This window comes from Scyliorhinus torazame, chromosome 4, assembly GCF_047496885.1.
Source record: "Scyliorhinus torazame isolate Kashiwa2021f chromosome 4, sScyTor2.1, whole genome shotgun sequence".
Lineage (NCBI taxonomy): Eukaryota > Metazoa > Chordata > Chondrichthyes > Carcharhiniformes > Scyliorhinidae > Scyliorhinus > Scyliorhinus torazame.
This window is the reverse complement of record NC_092710.1, coordinates 114,211,525-114,227,637: the sequence shown is the minus strand read 5'-3', so window position 1 is coordinate 114,227,637 and position 16,113 is coordinate 114,211,525. Positions and strand designations below refer to the sequence as shown.

At 50.4% G+C, this 16,113-nt stretch overlaps 1 protein-coding gene across 3 annotated transcripts in view; it reads left to right on the top strand.

Moving 5' to 3' along the window:
* Positions 1 to 16,113, top strand: part of lyst (lysosomal trafficking regulator) — a 482,598-nt gene that overhangs the window by 164,162 nt on the left and 302,323 nt on the right. For all 3 annotated transcript variants that reach the window (XM_072498518.1, XM_072498516.1, XM_072498517.1), the window contains one exon: positions 8,878 to 10,945. In XM_072498518.1, the coding sequence (XP_072354619.1) occupies positions 8,878 to 10,945 (2,068 nt within the window). The remainder of the gene's footprint in view (positions 1 to 8,877; positions 10,946 to 16,113) is intronic.

Sequence of the window (16,113 nt, the reverse complement as noted above, 5' to 3'; positions counted from 1 at the left end):
AATAAAATAGTGAACTAACAAAGTAACAAAAAATAGTGCCCCCCCGCCCCCAACCAGAACAAAACAGGTTGCCCCCCCCCCCCCCCCCCGGGCGGCTGCTGCTGCTGATCTATTTTCCCTTAACGTTCCGCGAGATAGTCAAGGAACGGTTGCCACCGCCTGGAGAACCCCTGAGCCGATCCTCTCAGCGCAAATTTCATCCGTTCCAGTTTTATGAACCCTGCCATATCGTTTGTCCAGGCCTCCACGCCGGGGGGTTTCGCTTACTTCCACACGAGTAAGATCCTTCGCCGGGCTACCAGGGACGCAAAGGCCAGAATATTGGCCTCTTTCGCCTCCTGCACTCCCGGCTCATCCGCTACCCCAAATATAGCTAACCCCCAACCTGGCTTGACCCGGACCTTCACCACCTTTGAAATCACTCTTGCCACTCCCCTCCAGTACTCATCCAGTGCCAGACACGACCAAAACATGTGTGTGTGGTTCGCCGGGCTTCCCAAGCACCTCCCGCACCTGTCCTCCACCCCGAAGAACCTGCTCAGCCTCGCTCCCGTCATGTGTGCTCTGTGTAGAACCTTGAATTGTATCAGGCTAAGCCTGGCACACGAGGAAGAGGAATTTACCCTACTTAGGGCATCAGCCCACAGACCCTCCTCAATCTCCTCCCCCAGCTCTTCTTCCCATTTTCCCTTCAGCTCCTCTACCAGCGCCTCCCCCTCGTCTCTCATCTCCTGATATATTTCGGACACTTTGCCCTCCCCGACCCATACCCCCGAAATCACTCTATCCTGGATCCCCTGTGTCGGGAGCAGCGGAAATTCCCTCACCTGTTGCCTTGTAAACGCCCTCACTTGCATGTATCTAAAGATATTCCGCGGGGGCAACTCATACTTTTCCTCCAGCGCTCCCAGGCTCGCAAACGTCCCGTCAATAAACAAATCTCTCAATTTCCTAATTCCTGCCCGATGCCAGCTCTGGAACCCTCCGTCCATCCTTCCTGGGACAAACCTATGGTTGTTCCTGATCGGGGACCACACTGAGGCACCCGTCACACCCCTATGTCGCCTCCATTGCCCCCAGATCCTTAAGGTTGCCGCCACCACTGGGTTCGTGGTATACCTTTTCGGGGAGAGCGGTAGCGGCGCCGTCACCAGCGCCTTTAGGCTCGTTCCTTTACAGGACGCCATCTCCAGCCTCTTCCACGCCGCCCCCTCTCCCTCCCTCATCCACTTGCGAACCATCGCCACATTGGCGGCCCAGTAATAATCGTCCAGATTCGGCAACGCCAGTCCCCCTCTGTCCCTGCTGCGCTGCAGGAACCCCCTTCTTACCCTCGGGGTCTTCCCTGCCCACACAAAACTCATAACACTCCTATCTATTTTCTTAAAAAAAGCCTTAGTGATCAAAATGGGGAGACATTGAAACACAAAAAGAAACCTTGGGAGGACCATCATCTTAACCGCCTGCACTCTGCCCGCCAATGAGAGCGGCAGCATATCCCACCTCTTGGAAATCCTCCTCTATCTGCTCCACCAGCCGCGTCAGATTGAGTTTCTGTAAAGTTCCCCAGCTCCTGGCTACCTGAATCCCCAAATATCGGAAGCTCCTTTCCGCTCTCCTTAGCGGCAGGACGTCTATCCCTCTTCCCTGATCCCTGGGGTGTACTACGAAAAGCTCACTCTTCCCCATATTAAGCCTATATCCCGAAAAATCTCCAAACTCCCTCAATATCTGCATAACCTCTGTCATCCCCTCCACCGGATCCGCCACATACAGCAGTAGGTCATCTGCGTAGAGTGACACTCGGTGCTCCTCTCCCCCTCTAACCACCCCCCTCCATTTCCTAGAGTCTCTCAACGCTATGGCCAGTGGTTTAATTGCCAGTGCGAACAGTAATGGGGACAGAGGGCACCCCTGCCTTGTTCCCCTGTGTAACCGGAAATACTCTGATCTCTGCCGATTTGTGACTACACTTGCCACTGGGGCCCCATAGAGGAGTTTAACCCAACTGACAAACCCCTCCCTGAACCCAAACCTCCTCAGCACCTCCCATAAATACTCCCACTCTACCCTATCAAATGCCTTCTCTGCATCCATCGCTGCCACTATCTCTGCCTCCCCCTCTGCTGGGGGCATCATTATCACCCCCAACAGCTGTCGCATGTTAACATTCAGCTGTCTCCCCTTTACAAACCCTGGCTGGTCTTCGTGCACCACCCCCGGGACACAATCCTCGATCCTCATCGCCAGCACTTTTGCCAGCAACTTGGCATCTACATTCGGGAGTGAGATAGGCCTATATGACCTGCATTGCAGCGGATCTTTATCTCGCTTCAGGATTAATGATATCGTCGCCTCCGACATTGTCGGGGGTAGAGTCCCCCCTTCTCTGGCCTCGTTAAAGGTTCTTGCCAACAGCTGGGCCAACAAGTCCACGTACCTCCTATAAAAGTCCACCGGGAACCCGTCTGGTCCCGGGGCCTACCCTGCCTGCATGTTCCCCAGCCCTTTAGTCACCTCGTCCACCCCCGATTGGCGCCCCCAGACCTGCCACCTCCTGCTCCTCCACCTTCGGGAACCTTAGTTGGTCCAAAATCTGTTGCATCCCCTCTTTTCCCTCCGGGGGTTGGGACCTATATAGCCTCTCATAAAAGGTCTTAAACACCTCATTTACCTTCCCTGCACTCCGCACCGTAGTTCCCGTTTTATCCCTAACTCCCCATATTTCCCTCGCCGCTATCCTCTTACGAAGCTGGTGGGCCAGCAGCCGACTCGCCTTTTCCCCATATTCGTATCTCATCCCCTGTGCCTTCCTCCACTGTACCTCTGCCTTCCCTGTGGTCAGCAGGTCAAACTCCGTCTGAAGTCTTCGCCTCTCCCTATATAGTCCTTCGTCCGGGGCCTCCGCATATCTTTTGCCCACACTCAAAATCTCCCCCACTAATCTCTCCCTTTCTTTGCCCTCTTTTTTTCTCCTTGTAAGCCCTAATGGAGATCAACTCTCCCCTAACCATCGCTTTCAGCGCTTCCCATGCTACCCCCACCTGGACCTCACCATCATTGTTGGCCTCCAGGTACCTTTCAATACATCCCCGCACCCTTCCACAGACTCCCTCATCCGCCAATAGTCCCACATCCAGTCGCCACAGTGGGCGGTGTTCCCTCTCCTCTCCTAGTTCTAGATCCACCCAGTGCGGGGCATGATCTGAAACAGCTATGGCCGAGTACTCCGTTCCTTCCACCCTCGAAATCAGTGCCCTACTCAAAACAAAGAAATCTATCCGGGAGTAAGCCTTATGAACATGGGAGAAAAAGGAAAACTCTTTGGCCAACGGCCTAGCAAATCTCCACGGATCCACTCCCCCCATTTGCTCCATAAACCCCCTGAGCACCTTGGCCGCTGCCGGCCTTCTTCCGGTCCTGGATCTAGACCGATCTAACCCTGGATCCAGCACAGTATTGAAATCCCCCCCCCCATTACCAGGCTTCCTAGCTCCAGGTCCGGGATACGTCCTAGCATCCGCTTCATAAATTCCGCATCATCCCAGTTCGGGGCATATACATTTACCAGCACGACCTCCATTCCCTGCAATCTATAACTCACCATCACATATCTGCCACCGTTGTCCACTACTATATTCCTAGCCTCGAACGACACCCGTTTTCCCACCAATATAGCCACCCCTCTATTTTTTGCGTCCAGCCCTGAGTGGAACACCTGTCCCACCCATCCTTTCCTTAACCTAACCTGATCCGCCACCTTCAGATGCGTCTCCTGAAGCATGACCATGTCTGCCTTCAGTCCTTTTAAGTGCGCGAACACTCGGGTCCTCTTAATCGGCCCATTTAGGCCTCTCACATTCCACGTGATCAGCCGGATTGGGGGGCTGCCCACCCCCCCGACTAGCGATCACCTACTCTAGGCCTGTCCCACGTCCAAGTCCCGCGCACCCACCAGTCCCCCAGGCGGCGCACTCCCATCCCGACCACCTCTTCCCTTGCCAGCTCCCTCTCGATCCCAGCAGCAGCAACCCAGTTATCTCCCCCCCCCCCCCCCCCCCCCCCCCCCCGCTAGATCCCCATCTAGCATGGTTACTCCCCCCATAATGCTTCCGAAAGTCAGCTGACTCCAACTGACCCCGGCTTCCCCCGGTCTCTCCTTGACTCCCCCGTGTGTGGAGCTCTCATCTTCCTTGCGCCTATCTTCCCGCCATCATCTCCCTAGCGCGGGAAAAAACCCGCGCTTTCCTAGATCAGCCCCGCCCCCTATGGCGCAGCTCCCCCTACAGCCCCGTTCCCATTCCCCACCCCCCACCTATGTCCCTTTTTCCACCGGCGCCCACATTTCTCAGTGTCACCCCCGTCAAAGAAAACAGGGATTCTTCTCTTCCCTTTCCCCTCCCCATCTATCGTCCCGATACGGTGAACCTCCCATTCCCCAATTTACATTTCTGTACATCACCATCGTCATCTCCCCCACCGCATCGGTCCCTCAGTTCTGGTCCAACTTCTCTTTTTGGATGAAGGTCCAAAATAGTAGTATCTTCCGACGTTTCAAAATAGTAGTATCTATCTTGGTATGTGACCCACAATCGCGCCGGCTGCAGCATCCCAAACTTTACTTTCTTCTTGTGAAGCGCCGCCTTGGCCCGATTAAAACTCGCTCTCCTTCTCGCCACCTCCGCGCTCCAGTCCTGATACACTCGTATCACCGCATTCTCCCTCCTGCTACTCCATACCTTCTTGGCCCAGCTCAAAACAGCCTCTGTCAGTGAAGCGGTGAAATCTCACCACTATCGCCCTTGGTGGTTCTCCAGCGTTTGGTCTCCTCGCAAGGACCCGGTGAGCCCCTTCCACCTCCAGGGGGCCCGAGGGGGCCTCAGCTCCCATTAGCGAATGGAGCATCGTGCTCACATAAGCCCCAATGTCAGATCCCTCAACTCCCTCAGGGAGACCCAGAATCCGGAGGATCTTTCTCCTCGATCTGTTCTCCAGGACTTCGAGTCTTTCGATACACCTCTTACGTAGCGCCTCGTGCGTCTCCATTTTTACCGCTAGGCCCAGATTCTCATCCTCGTTCTCAGCTGCCTTCTGCTTCACCCCACGGAGCTCTATCGCCTGGGCCTTTTTGCGTTTCTTTTAGCCCTTCGATTGCCAACAACATCGGCGCCAGCACCTCCTTCTTTAATTCCTCCACACACCGTCTAAGGAATTCCTGCTGATCCGGCCCCCATGTCGTCTGGTCTCCATCCGTCGCCATCTTTCTTATTCCTTCTCTTCTCTGCCGCTGCTCCAGAGGATCCTTCGCAATCTGGCCACTACCACCGATCTTTTCCATACACACTAGGGGGGACTCCTTACTTCGTCACCCCACACTGGGTTTGGTCCGAAAATATTTCCGTTGGGGCTCCCAAAAAGAGCCCAAAAGTCCATTAGAGCGGGAGCTGCCGAAACGTGCGGCTTAGCAGTGCATTGCCGCAACCGGAGGTCGAGCAGGATTATAACTATTAATGTTAACCCCTTTTTGTTCTAATCCTGTTACCTAATTGTATACAGTAAGTACTCAGTGGAGTACTCCAAGGATTAATGCAAATCACCTACTGAACTAAGGTTGTATTTACAAAGGTAGTTCAGTGATGGCGCAAAATATACTTTGCTTCATGCCAATGTTAAACAGTGATTTAAATCTAGAATCAGGGTTGGATTGGGTGGTGTTAGTGTTTGAAGATGGCTGTCTCACACTGCTTTGGTTTGATACTACACCAGACTTAGACTCCATGAAGTAAGTGTGGTGTTGATTTACTAACTGATTTACAAAGTATTTAACCAGTCATGACAACATACCTGACTACACTTTCAATATTCAATGATCAGTGGTCCACTCCTCCACCTCCAGGATCACATTTAACAACCTCACTTTCTGAAACGGCTACCTTCCCTTCATGAACCCCATCTGATCCTCTCCTATTACCTTCGGGTGACATCCGTTCAGCCTTGCCGCCAAAACCTTTGCCAATATCTTGGCAACTACATTCTACAGGGCAGCACAGTAGTATTGTGGATAACACAATTGCTTCACAGCTCCAGAGTCCCAGGTTCGATTCCGGCTTGGGTCACTGCCTGTGCGGAGTCTGCACATCCTCCCCGTGAGTGCGTGGGTTTCCTCCGGGTGCACCGGTTTCCTCCCACAGTCCAAAGATGTGCAGGTTAGGTGGATTGGCCATGATAAATTGTCCTTAGTGTCCAAAATTGCCCTTAGTGTTGGGTGGGGTTGCTGGGTTCTGGGGATAGGGTGGAGGTGCTGACCTTGGGTAGGGTGCTCTTTCCAAGTGCCGGTGCAGACTCGATGGGCCGAATGGCCTCCTTCTACACTGTAAATTCTATGATATGGGCCTATACGACCCACACACTCCCCGGGTCCTTATCCTTCTTTAACAGCAGGGAAATCCAAGCCTGCCCCAACATCTGTGGCAAGACACCCCAGCCTATCGCATCCTTGAACATTCCCACCATGCATGGCACCAACCTATCCTTAAATTTCTTATGGTATTCCACTGGGAACCCATCTGGCTCCGCTGCCTTCACTGCCTGCATCCTCCCAATTGACCCCTGCTCCCCTGCCGGCCCCTCCAAGCCTGCTCTATCCTCTTCACCCAACCTCGGGTACTCCAACTTGTTCAGGAACTCCCTCATCTCTCGCTCCTCTCCCGGTGGCTCCGACCTATAGAACTTCTTCTAAACTCTTCAAATACTTTATTGATCTGCTCCAGGGCCACTACCAGCATCCCCATCTTATCCCGCACCTTAACTATCTCTCTTTCCGCCGACTCCCTCTGAAGCTGGCCGGCCAACATACGCTCATAGATTTCCCCTCACCCTTCTTAACTGGATTCCCTGAGGACAACTTCGCCTGACGCTCTTTCCTCTTGGCCAAGAGGGCTGGGTCCGGGTCCCCCACATACCTCCTATCCAGCTCCAGCATCTCCTCTCTCAATTTTTGATGCTCTTTCTCTCCTCCTTGCCCACCTTAGCCTTGAACGAAAGCACCTCCCCCTCACTGGCCTTCAGAGCCTCCCAAACCACCAACTGCAGAATTTCCTCCTGGAATTAAACCCTACATGTTCTTGAGACCTATCCATCTTTGGCTCTTGCACCATATTGCAATGCCCCCCCCCCCCCCCCCCCCCCCCCCCCCCTTATCACTATCACCTGCCACCCTGGTCTGCCACCACCGTCTCCGTCTGAAACCTCACCCTCTTGCCCACCAATACCGCTACTCCCGAGTCCTTATCGAACCGCGAATGGAAAACCTGGCTCACCCAACCCTTCCAAGCCCCACGTGGTCCTTCAACCTCAGATGGGTCTCCTGCAGCATCACCACATCAACCTTTAAGCTTGTTAAACGTGTAAAGACCCTCGACCTCTTCACTATTTCCCCCTACCCTCTTCACGTTCCACGTTACTATTCTCACCAACCCCCTGCCCCTCCTATCAACTATCATCGTAATCCTGGGCATGACCCGCCCTGTCTCTTTGTTGGCGTCAAACCCCCCTCCCAGAATCCCCCCATCCACTTCCTCTTGAAAACACCTCTCCCAGTATCGATCCCATCCCCTCACATTTCACACCTCCCAGGCCCATCGAAACCTGTTCGACCAGGTTCCAATGACCATGGCCCCTCCTCCCAACACACTCCTGTTCCCTAGCCAACTTGCAAGTGTGGATACCCCTGCCCAGGCCTCCCTCCCCTAATCCCCTGCCCCATGACCCCGGTTCCTGAAAACAAAGACACTCAAACACAACCAGTGCATAAATGCCGCGTCCTCGAAAGCCACCATAACCCCAAAGCCCAATATTCTCACTAGCCACTGTAGCCCATAACAAAGGTACACTACCCTTCCCCATCAACCAAACACCAACTGTTCTCCCCACAAAAACAAAACAAAATAAACATCCTGAAACAAGAGATAAGGCTGTACGCAACATTTAACCCCCTCCCTTCAGTCCAACGCCAAACCTTAATCGCATCTCTCATTTCAACCCCAGTCCATTGGCCTCCGCCGCCTCCACCGTCTCGAAGTAGAAGTCCCTCAAATTGTAGGTCGCCCTCAGCTTGACCAGGTAGACCATGCCTAACCTCACACCGTGGCTGAAGAGTATGCCTTCACCCTGCCCGCCTTCTTGCCAGCTCCAGTTAAGTCCTGGTATACATGAATACCAGTTCCTTCTCACTTCACCTCACCCCTTTGCTTTGCCCAACTCAGGACCTTCTCCTTAATATGGACTTTGTGGAAACAAATTATGACCGCCCTTGGCGGCTCGTTTGTGTTTGGCTTGGGCCTGAGCAACCTGCATTCTCAAAGTAGTACCTTCCAAATGGTGTATTAAAAGTGCAATATTTTGTACTTTGTTCCTCTAGCTTTAGTTATTAGAAACCCTGAGATGCGTCAAGTTTCATAAAGAATCGTGCACCAGTCATCACAAATGTAATTTGGATTGGATTTGTTTATTGTCATGTGTACCGAGGTACAGTGAAAAGTATTTTTCTGCAAGCAGCTCAACAGATCAATAAATACCATGCTGTCTATAGTATTAGGAGCCTGCCACAGATGAACAACCGTTCATAATTTCAGCAATGATTTGTAGAACCTAATTGCTATTATCATTCAACAAATTATACTCATGGTTGCTTGCAAGCTGCACATCAGTAAATTTAGGGCTTATACAATTCAAAATAAATGTGTAAAAATTAATTCTTAATTCCTTGTTTCCTTGATAGTTCTGAGTGGTAACTTTGTTTTGTGCTAATGTTTTTTCTTGATAACTAAAGATGAAGTTGGAGAATTTTGTACAATAACTTTTCTTTCTGTTTCTTAGATTATAATATATCTGCACTAGAACACCTTTTGTTTACCAAAGAGACCAAGTATTCTGCAACCAAATCTCCTCAGGAAAAAACGGCTCACACCCTAGACGGAAGCTCAGTTTTATTTGCTCAGGTACCATCACGATGTAGCACCAGCAACTGGAAGACCAGGCGACGTAGAAACACTCACCGCTACTCTTTGAGGGACACCAGGAAAATCCCACTTTCCACTTCTGATTCCGAAGCCAATTCAGATGACAAGAGTTCAGTCATGATTAGACAAAAACGACAACAGACTCTGCAGCCTTTTATATCATGCCAATCAAGAGAGGACAATAACTCTTCTAAGGACAGTTTTTCCCCATCTTTAAAAGTTGAGGAAGTTGCACAGAATAACTTAAGTTTAGAATATACTGCTATTCCACTTCAAGAAGTAGATGTGGAATCATCCATGTTAAGTAAGATGGAAAATACTCCATTTGATCTCTGTCGTGTTTTGTTATCTCTGTTAGAAAAAGTTTGCAAATTTGACATGGCCTTAAATCACAATCCAGCATTAGCAGCAAATGTTGTTCCCACATTGACAGAGTTTTTGTCAGGATTTGGAGACTGTTGCAATGGTAACGTATCTGATGCTGAGGGAGTTGCTGCAGGATGGACGCCAGAGCCAGCAGCCCTGGTACAAAGGATGCTTTTACGAACTGTGCTACATCTTATGTTTGTTGACATAAATTGCAGAGGTAACATGCCAGATACACTAAGGAGGAATATTGCAGACTTATTGAAGGTGACATTGAAGATTAAGAATTGTATTGAGAAGCGCCCAGATCCCTTTGTCCCACTTCCAAAGAAGACTTTCCAGGAACGCAGTGAAGATTTTTCTTCCTCAAGATCTCGTCACGAAGTACTACTGGTGCCAGAGTTACTTGAAGTGGTTTTGCAAATCTTAATCTGTACCCTACAAACAGCATCCTCCAATCCTTTCTTCTTCAGTCAGGCCATGGACCTTGTCCACGAGTTTACACAACATCATGGCTTTGAGTTGTTTGAGGGTATAGTGCTTCAGATGGAAAGGTTGGTTACAAAAGATGAACCCAAGTCTACCGAGGCAGCAGAGCATATCAAATCATTAATCAGTAGTGTCATGAAAATAATTAGCATTGTCAAAAAAGTAAAATCAGAACAAGTCCATCAGTCTGTTTGTACTCGCAAGCGGCACAGGCGATGTGAGTATTCTCAGTTTATGCACCACCACAGAGATCTGTCTGGTCTCCCAGTTGCAGCATTCAAAAATCAGCTGTCCAAAAGTCCTTTTGAAGAGACATTAGATGGTGAAGTTTGTTACCCTGACCGCTGTTGCTGCATTGCAGTGTGTGCCCACCAGTGTCTGCACTTGCTTCAGGAAGTTTGTTTAAGCAGCACATGTTTGCAAATTTTATCAGGCATGCATACTGTGGGAATTTGTTGTTGTATGGACCCAAGATCCATCATTGGTCCTATGCTTTATGCCATAAAATCGCAAACTTTAAAAAATTGTCAGCAGCACACCTTGAGTATTCTGAGTAAATTTATCCTTGAGCAGCTTGGGGGTGAGGAAGCTTCAGAACGAATGAAACATGTAAGTTGTAACATTTGCACCATTGACATTAGCCAGGTACCTGATATTGCAGAAATTCTACATGGAGGCCTCACAGACGTTGGTTCCTCATCCAATCCTGCCAATCCCATATACAGAGCAGATGGTATTCTGCCAATTGGAGGATCCAGGGAAATGTTGTGGACATGGGAGGCTTTGGAAGCCTATCAAGATCTTCTCTTCATCGATGATACACAGTTGAGTTTGCAGATTGCTAGCCATATATGCCACCTAATCCAAAAAGGCAATGTTGTGGTTAAATGGCAGCTTTACACTCATATCTTCAATACTGTGCTTCAAAGAGGAGTAGAGCTAACGCATCACGCACAACAGCTAGGATTAGCAACAGCTTCTATTGAAGCATGTAGCCACCACGGCAAACGTTTGTCTCAGGATGTCCTTCAGCTTCATCTGCACACATTGCCTTCACTCTTTAAATCCAGGTGAGTTGAGCACTACATCTCTTGTAATTTACTGCTATATTTTCGAGTATCACACCACAGTTTCATTTTAATGTGGAACAAGAATGGAAGGAGTAAATTTAAAGCAAACCACTGATGTAATGAATTAATGCACCCTAGTTCAGAGATAGCATTCTTGCCTCTGAAATAGACAATCATCATTTCAGATCCCCATTCTAAGCACAATATCCAGGCTGACACACCAGTGCAATTTTGAGCGAGCACTGCTCTGTTGGGGTGTAGTCATTTAGATGATGCGTTAAACCAAGGAAATTTCTACTCTCAGATGGATGTAAAAGGTACTATGTGAAGAAATGCAAGAGAGTTCTCCTAATATCCTGGCCAATGTTTATCCCTCCACCAACACTGAAAATAGATTATCTGGTTGTTCATCTCATTGCTATTTGCTGTTCACCAGCTGCAATTCCTCCATAGTGACTACCCTTCAAAAAGTACTTTGGGAAGGCCTGAGGCCATGCATGGCACAATGGAAATGCAGGTTTATTTTTTTTACACCACTACTGAGATATGAGGAAATCTTGCATCCATCCAGTGAATTCTTGATCCCAAGGTGATGACCATAATATGATAACTGAAGAAAATAATGGTAGTATTGGGCAGTCAACATGGATTTATTAAAGAAAATCATGTTTAACAAACCTGTTGGAGTTTTTGTAACAAACAGAATAGATAAGGGAGAACTGGTGAATGTGGCATATTTATATTTTCAGAAAGCTTTTGATCATGTTCCACACAAGAGGTTAGTAATCAGAATTAGAGCACATGGAACTGAGGGGAATGTACCAGCATGGATTGGGAACTGGTTAACGGACAGAAAACCAGTTCTTGGGCCCCAGCTATTCATAATCTGTTGATATCAATGATTTGGATGTGGAGATTAAAAGTAATATTTCCAAATTTACAGATGACACAACTTTTTATTTTGAAATATATTTTATTGAAAATTTTTCGATCACAATTTTTTCCCCTTACACATCGAACATAAGAAAAAAAATTTAACGGTACATGTAACATAATAACCACAGTCTAATAACAAGTAACTAACCAACATGGTAAACTAATCAATTAACATAAAATAGAACTCCCCCCCCCCCCCCCCCCCCCTCCCCCCTGGGTTACTGCTGCTGATCATCTATCTTCACTCTTAACGTTCCCCTAGGTAGTTGAGGAATGGCTGCCACCGCCTGGTGAACCCTTGAGCCGATCCTCTCAGCGCAAACTTCATCTGCTCCAGTTTTATGAACCCCGTCATATCGTTTATCCAGGCCTCCAGTCCAGGGGGTTTCGCTTCCTTCCACATGAGTAAAATCCTACACCGGGCTACTAGGGACGCAAAGGCCACAACATCGGCCTCTTTCGCCTCCTGCACTCCCGGCTCATCCGCGACTCCAAATAAAGCTAACCCCCAGCCTGGTTTGACCCGGACCTTCACCACCTTCGAAATCACTCCCGTCACTCCCCTCCAATACCCCTCCAGTGCCGGGCACAACCAAAACATATGTGTGTGGTTTGCCGGGCTACCACCGCACCTCCCACACTTTTCCTCCACTCCGAAGAACCTGCTCAACCTTTCTCCCGTTATGTGTGCTCTATGTAGCACCTTAAATTGAATCAGGCTAAGCCTGGCGCACGAGGAAGAGGAATTTACCCTGCTTAGGGCATCAGCCCACATACCCTCCTCTATCTCCTCCCCGAGCTCTTCTTCCCACTTTCCTTTTAGTTCGCCCACCAGCTCCTCCCCCTCTTCTCTCATCTCTCGGTATATCTCTGACACCTTGCCCTCCCCGACCCACACCCCCGAGAGCATTCTATCCTGGATCCCCTGTGTCGGGAGCAATGGAAATTCCCTCACCTGTTGTCTTGTGAACGCCCTCACCTGCATATACCTAAAAAAGTTTCCCCGGGGCAGCTTATACTCCAACGCTCGCAAACGTCCCGTCTATAAATAAATCTCCCACCCTCCTAATTCCCAACTGGTGCCAGCTCTGGAATCCTCCATCCATCCTCCCTGGGGCAAACCTATGGTTGCTCCTGATTGGGGACCCCACCAGGGCTCCCAGCACACCTCTCTGTCGCCTCCATTGTCCCCAGATATTTAATGTTGCCGCCAACACTGGGTTCGTGGTAAATTTGTTTGGTGAGAGTGGTAGCGGCGCCGTCACCAGCGCCTCTAAACTCGTCATTTACAGGACTTTCTCTCCAGTCTTTTCCACGCCGCTCCCTCTCCCTCTATCATCCATTTACGGATCATCGCCACATTGGCGGCCCAATAGTAGTCGCCCAAATTCGGCAGCGCCAGTCCCCCTCTGTCTCTGCTACGTTGTAAGAACCCCCTCCTTAACCTCGGGACTTTCCCTGCCCACACGAAGCTCGTGATGCTCCTGTCTATTTTTTTAAAGAAGGCCTTAGTAATTAGAATAGGGAGACATTGGAATACAAATAGGAACCTCGGGAGGACCATCATCTTAATTGCCTGCACTCTGCCCGCCAATGACAGTGGCTGCATGTCCCACCTCTTGAAGTCCTCTTCCATTTGTTCTACCAATCGTGTCAGATTAAGTCTGTGCAAGGTTCCCCAGCTCCTGGCGATCTGAATCCCCAGGTATCGGAAGTTTCTTTCCACTTTCCTTAGAGGCAGGCCTTCTATCCCTCTACTCTGGTCCCCAGGGTGTATCACGAAAAGTTCACTCTTCCCCATGTTAAGCCTATATCCCGAGAAATCTCCGAACTCCCTCAATATCTGCATGACCTCTGTCATCCCCCCCACTGGGTCCATCACATACAACAGTAGGTCATCCGCGTAGAGCGACACTCGGTGTTCTTCTCCCCCTCTAATCACCCCCCCTCCATTTTATGGAGTCTCTCAGCGCCATGGCCAGTGGTTCAATTGCCAACGCGAACAGTAATGGAGATAGCGGGCATCCCTGTCTTGTTCCCCTGTATAGTCGGAAATACTCCGATCTTTGCCGACCCGTGACCACACTTGCCGTTGGGGCCCCATAAAGGAGTTTGACCCAGCTAATAAACCCGTTCCCGAACCCGAACCTCCTTAGCACCTCCCATAGGTACTCCCACTCCACCCTGTCAAATGCCTTCTCTGCATCCATTGCCGCTACTATCTCTGCCTCCCCCTCTACTGGGGGCATCATTATCACCCCTAATAGCCGTCGCACGTTGACATTTAGTTGTCTCCCCTTTACGAACCATGTCTGGTCTTCGTGCACCACCCCCGGGACACAGTCCTATATCCTCGATGCCAGCACCTTTGCTAGCAATTTGGCGTCCACATTTAATAGTGAAATAGGCCTATAGGACCCGCACTGCAGCGGATCTTTATCCCGCTTCAAAATTAGCGATATCGTCGCCTCCGACATTGTCGGGGGTAGAGTCCCTCCTTCCCTGGCCTCGTTAAAAGTCCTCACCAACAGCGGGGCCAGCAGGTCCACATATTTTCTATAAAATTCCACCGGGAACCCATCTGGTCCCGGAGCCTTCCCTGCCTGCATGTTCCCCAGCCCCTTGGTAACCTTGTCCACCCCAATTGGTGCCCCCAGACCTTCCGCCTCCTGCTCCTCCACCCTAGGGAACCTTAATTGGTCCAGGAACTGCCGCATCTCCTCTTTTCCCTCCGGGGGTTGGGACCTATAAAGTCTTTCGTAAAAGGTCTTAAACACCCCGTTTATCTTCCCTGCTCTCCGCACCGTAGCTCCCTTTTCGTCTCTAATTCCCCCTATCTCCCTCGCCGCTGTCCTCTTTCGCAGCTGATGGGCCAACAGGCGACTAGCCTTTTCCCCATATTCATACCTCACCCCATGTGCCTTCCTCCACAGCACCTCCGCCCTCCTGGTGGTCAGAAGGTCGAACTCCGTCTGGAGTCGTCGTCTCTCCCTGTACAGTCCCTCCTCCGGGGTCTCCGCAAATTCCCTGTCCACCCTTAAGATCTCCCCCAGTAGTCTTTCCCTTTCCTTGGCCTCTGTTTTCCCTTTGTGGGCCCTGATGGAGATCAGCTCTCCTCTGACCACCGCCTTTAGTGCTTCCCATACCACTCCCACTCGGGCCTCCCCGTCGTCATTGGCCTCCAGGTACCTCTCGATACATCCCCGCACTCTTCCACAGACTCCCTCATCCGCCATCAGTCCCACATCTAATCGCCAGAATGTTCTCTGCTCCCTGTCCTCTCCTACTTCCAGGTCCACCCAATGTGGGGCATGATCCGAAATAGCTATGGCTGAGTACTCAGCTTCCTCCACCCTCGAGATCAACGACCTTCCCAAAACAAAAAGAACTATCCGGGAGTACACTTTATGAACATGGGAGAAGAAGGAGAACTCCCTGGCCCTCGGTCTAAGAAATCGCCATGGATCTACTCCCCCCATTTGGTCCATAAACTCCTTAAGCACCTTGGCCGCTGCCGGCCTTCTTCCGGTCTTAGATCTGGATCTATCTAACCCTGGGTCCAGCACGGTGTTGAAGTCTCCTCCCAATATCAAGTTTCCTACCTCCAGGTCCGGTATACGTCCCAGCATCAGCCTCATAAATCCCGCATCGTCCCAATTCGGGGCATATACGTTAACCACCACAACCTCCATTCCCTCCAGCTTGCCACTCACCATTACATATCTGCCTCCACTATCTGCTACATTCTCCTTGCTTCGAATGCTACCCGTTTCCCCACCAGTATGGCCACCCCTCTATTCTTTGCATCTAGCCCTGAATGGAACACCTGTCCCACCCATCCTTTCCTTAACCTAACTTGGTCCGCCACCTTCAGGTGCGTCTCCTGGAGCATAGCCACGTCTGCCCTCAGTCCTTTCAAGTGCGCGAGCACTCGGGCCCTTTTAATCGGTCCATTTAGGCCTCTCACGTTCCACGTGATCAGCCTCACTAGGGGGCTACCTGCCCCCTTCCCGTGTCGACTAGCCATCACCTTCTCTAGGCCAGTCCCACGTCCCGATTCCGCGCTCCCACTCGTTCCCCAGGTGTCGCATTACAGCCCCGACCACCCTTTCTTTAGCCAGTTCCTCTTTAATTTCTGCAGCAGCAACCCAGTTATCCTCCTCCCCCCCCCCCCCCGCTAGATCCCCCTCTAGCGTGATTGCTCCCCCCATATTACTTCCGCAAGTCAGCTG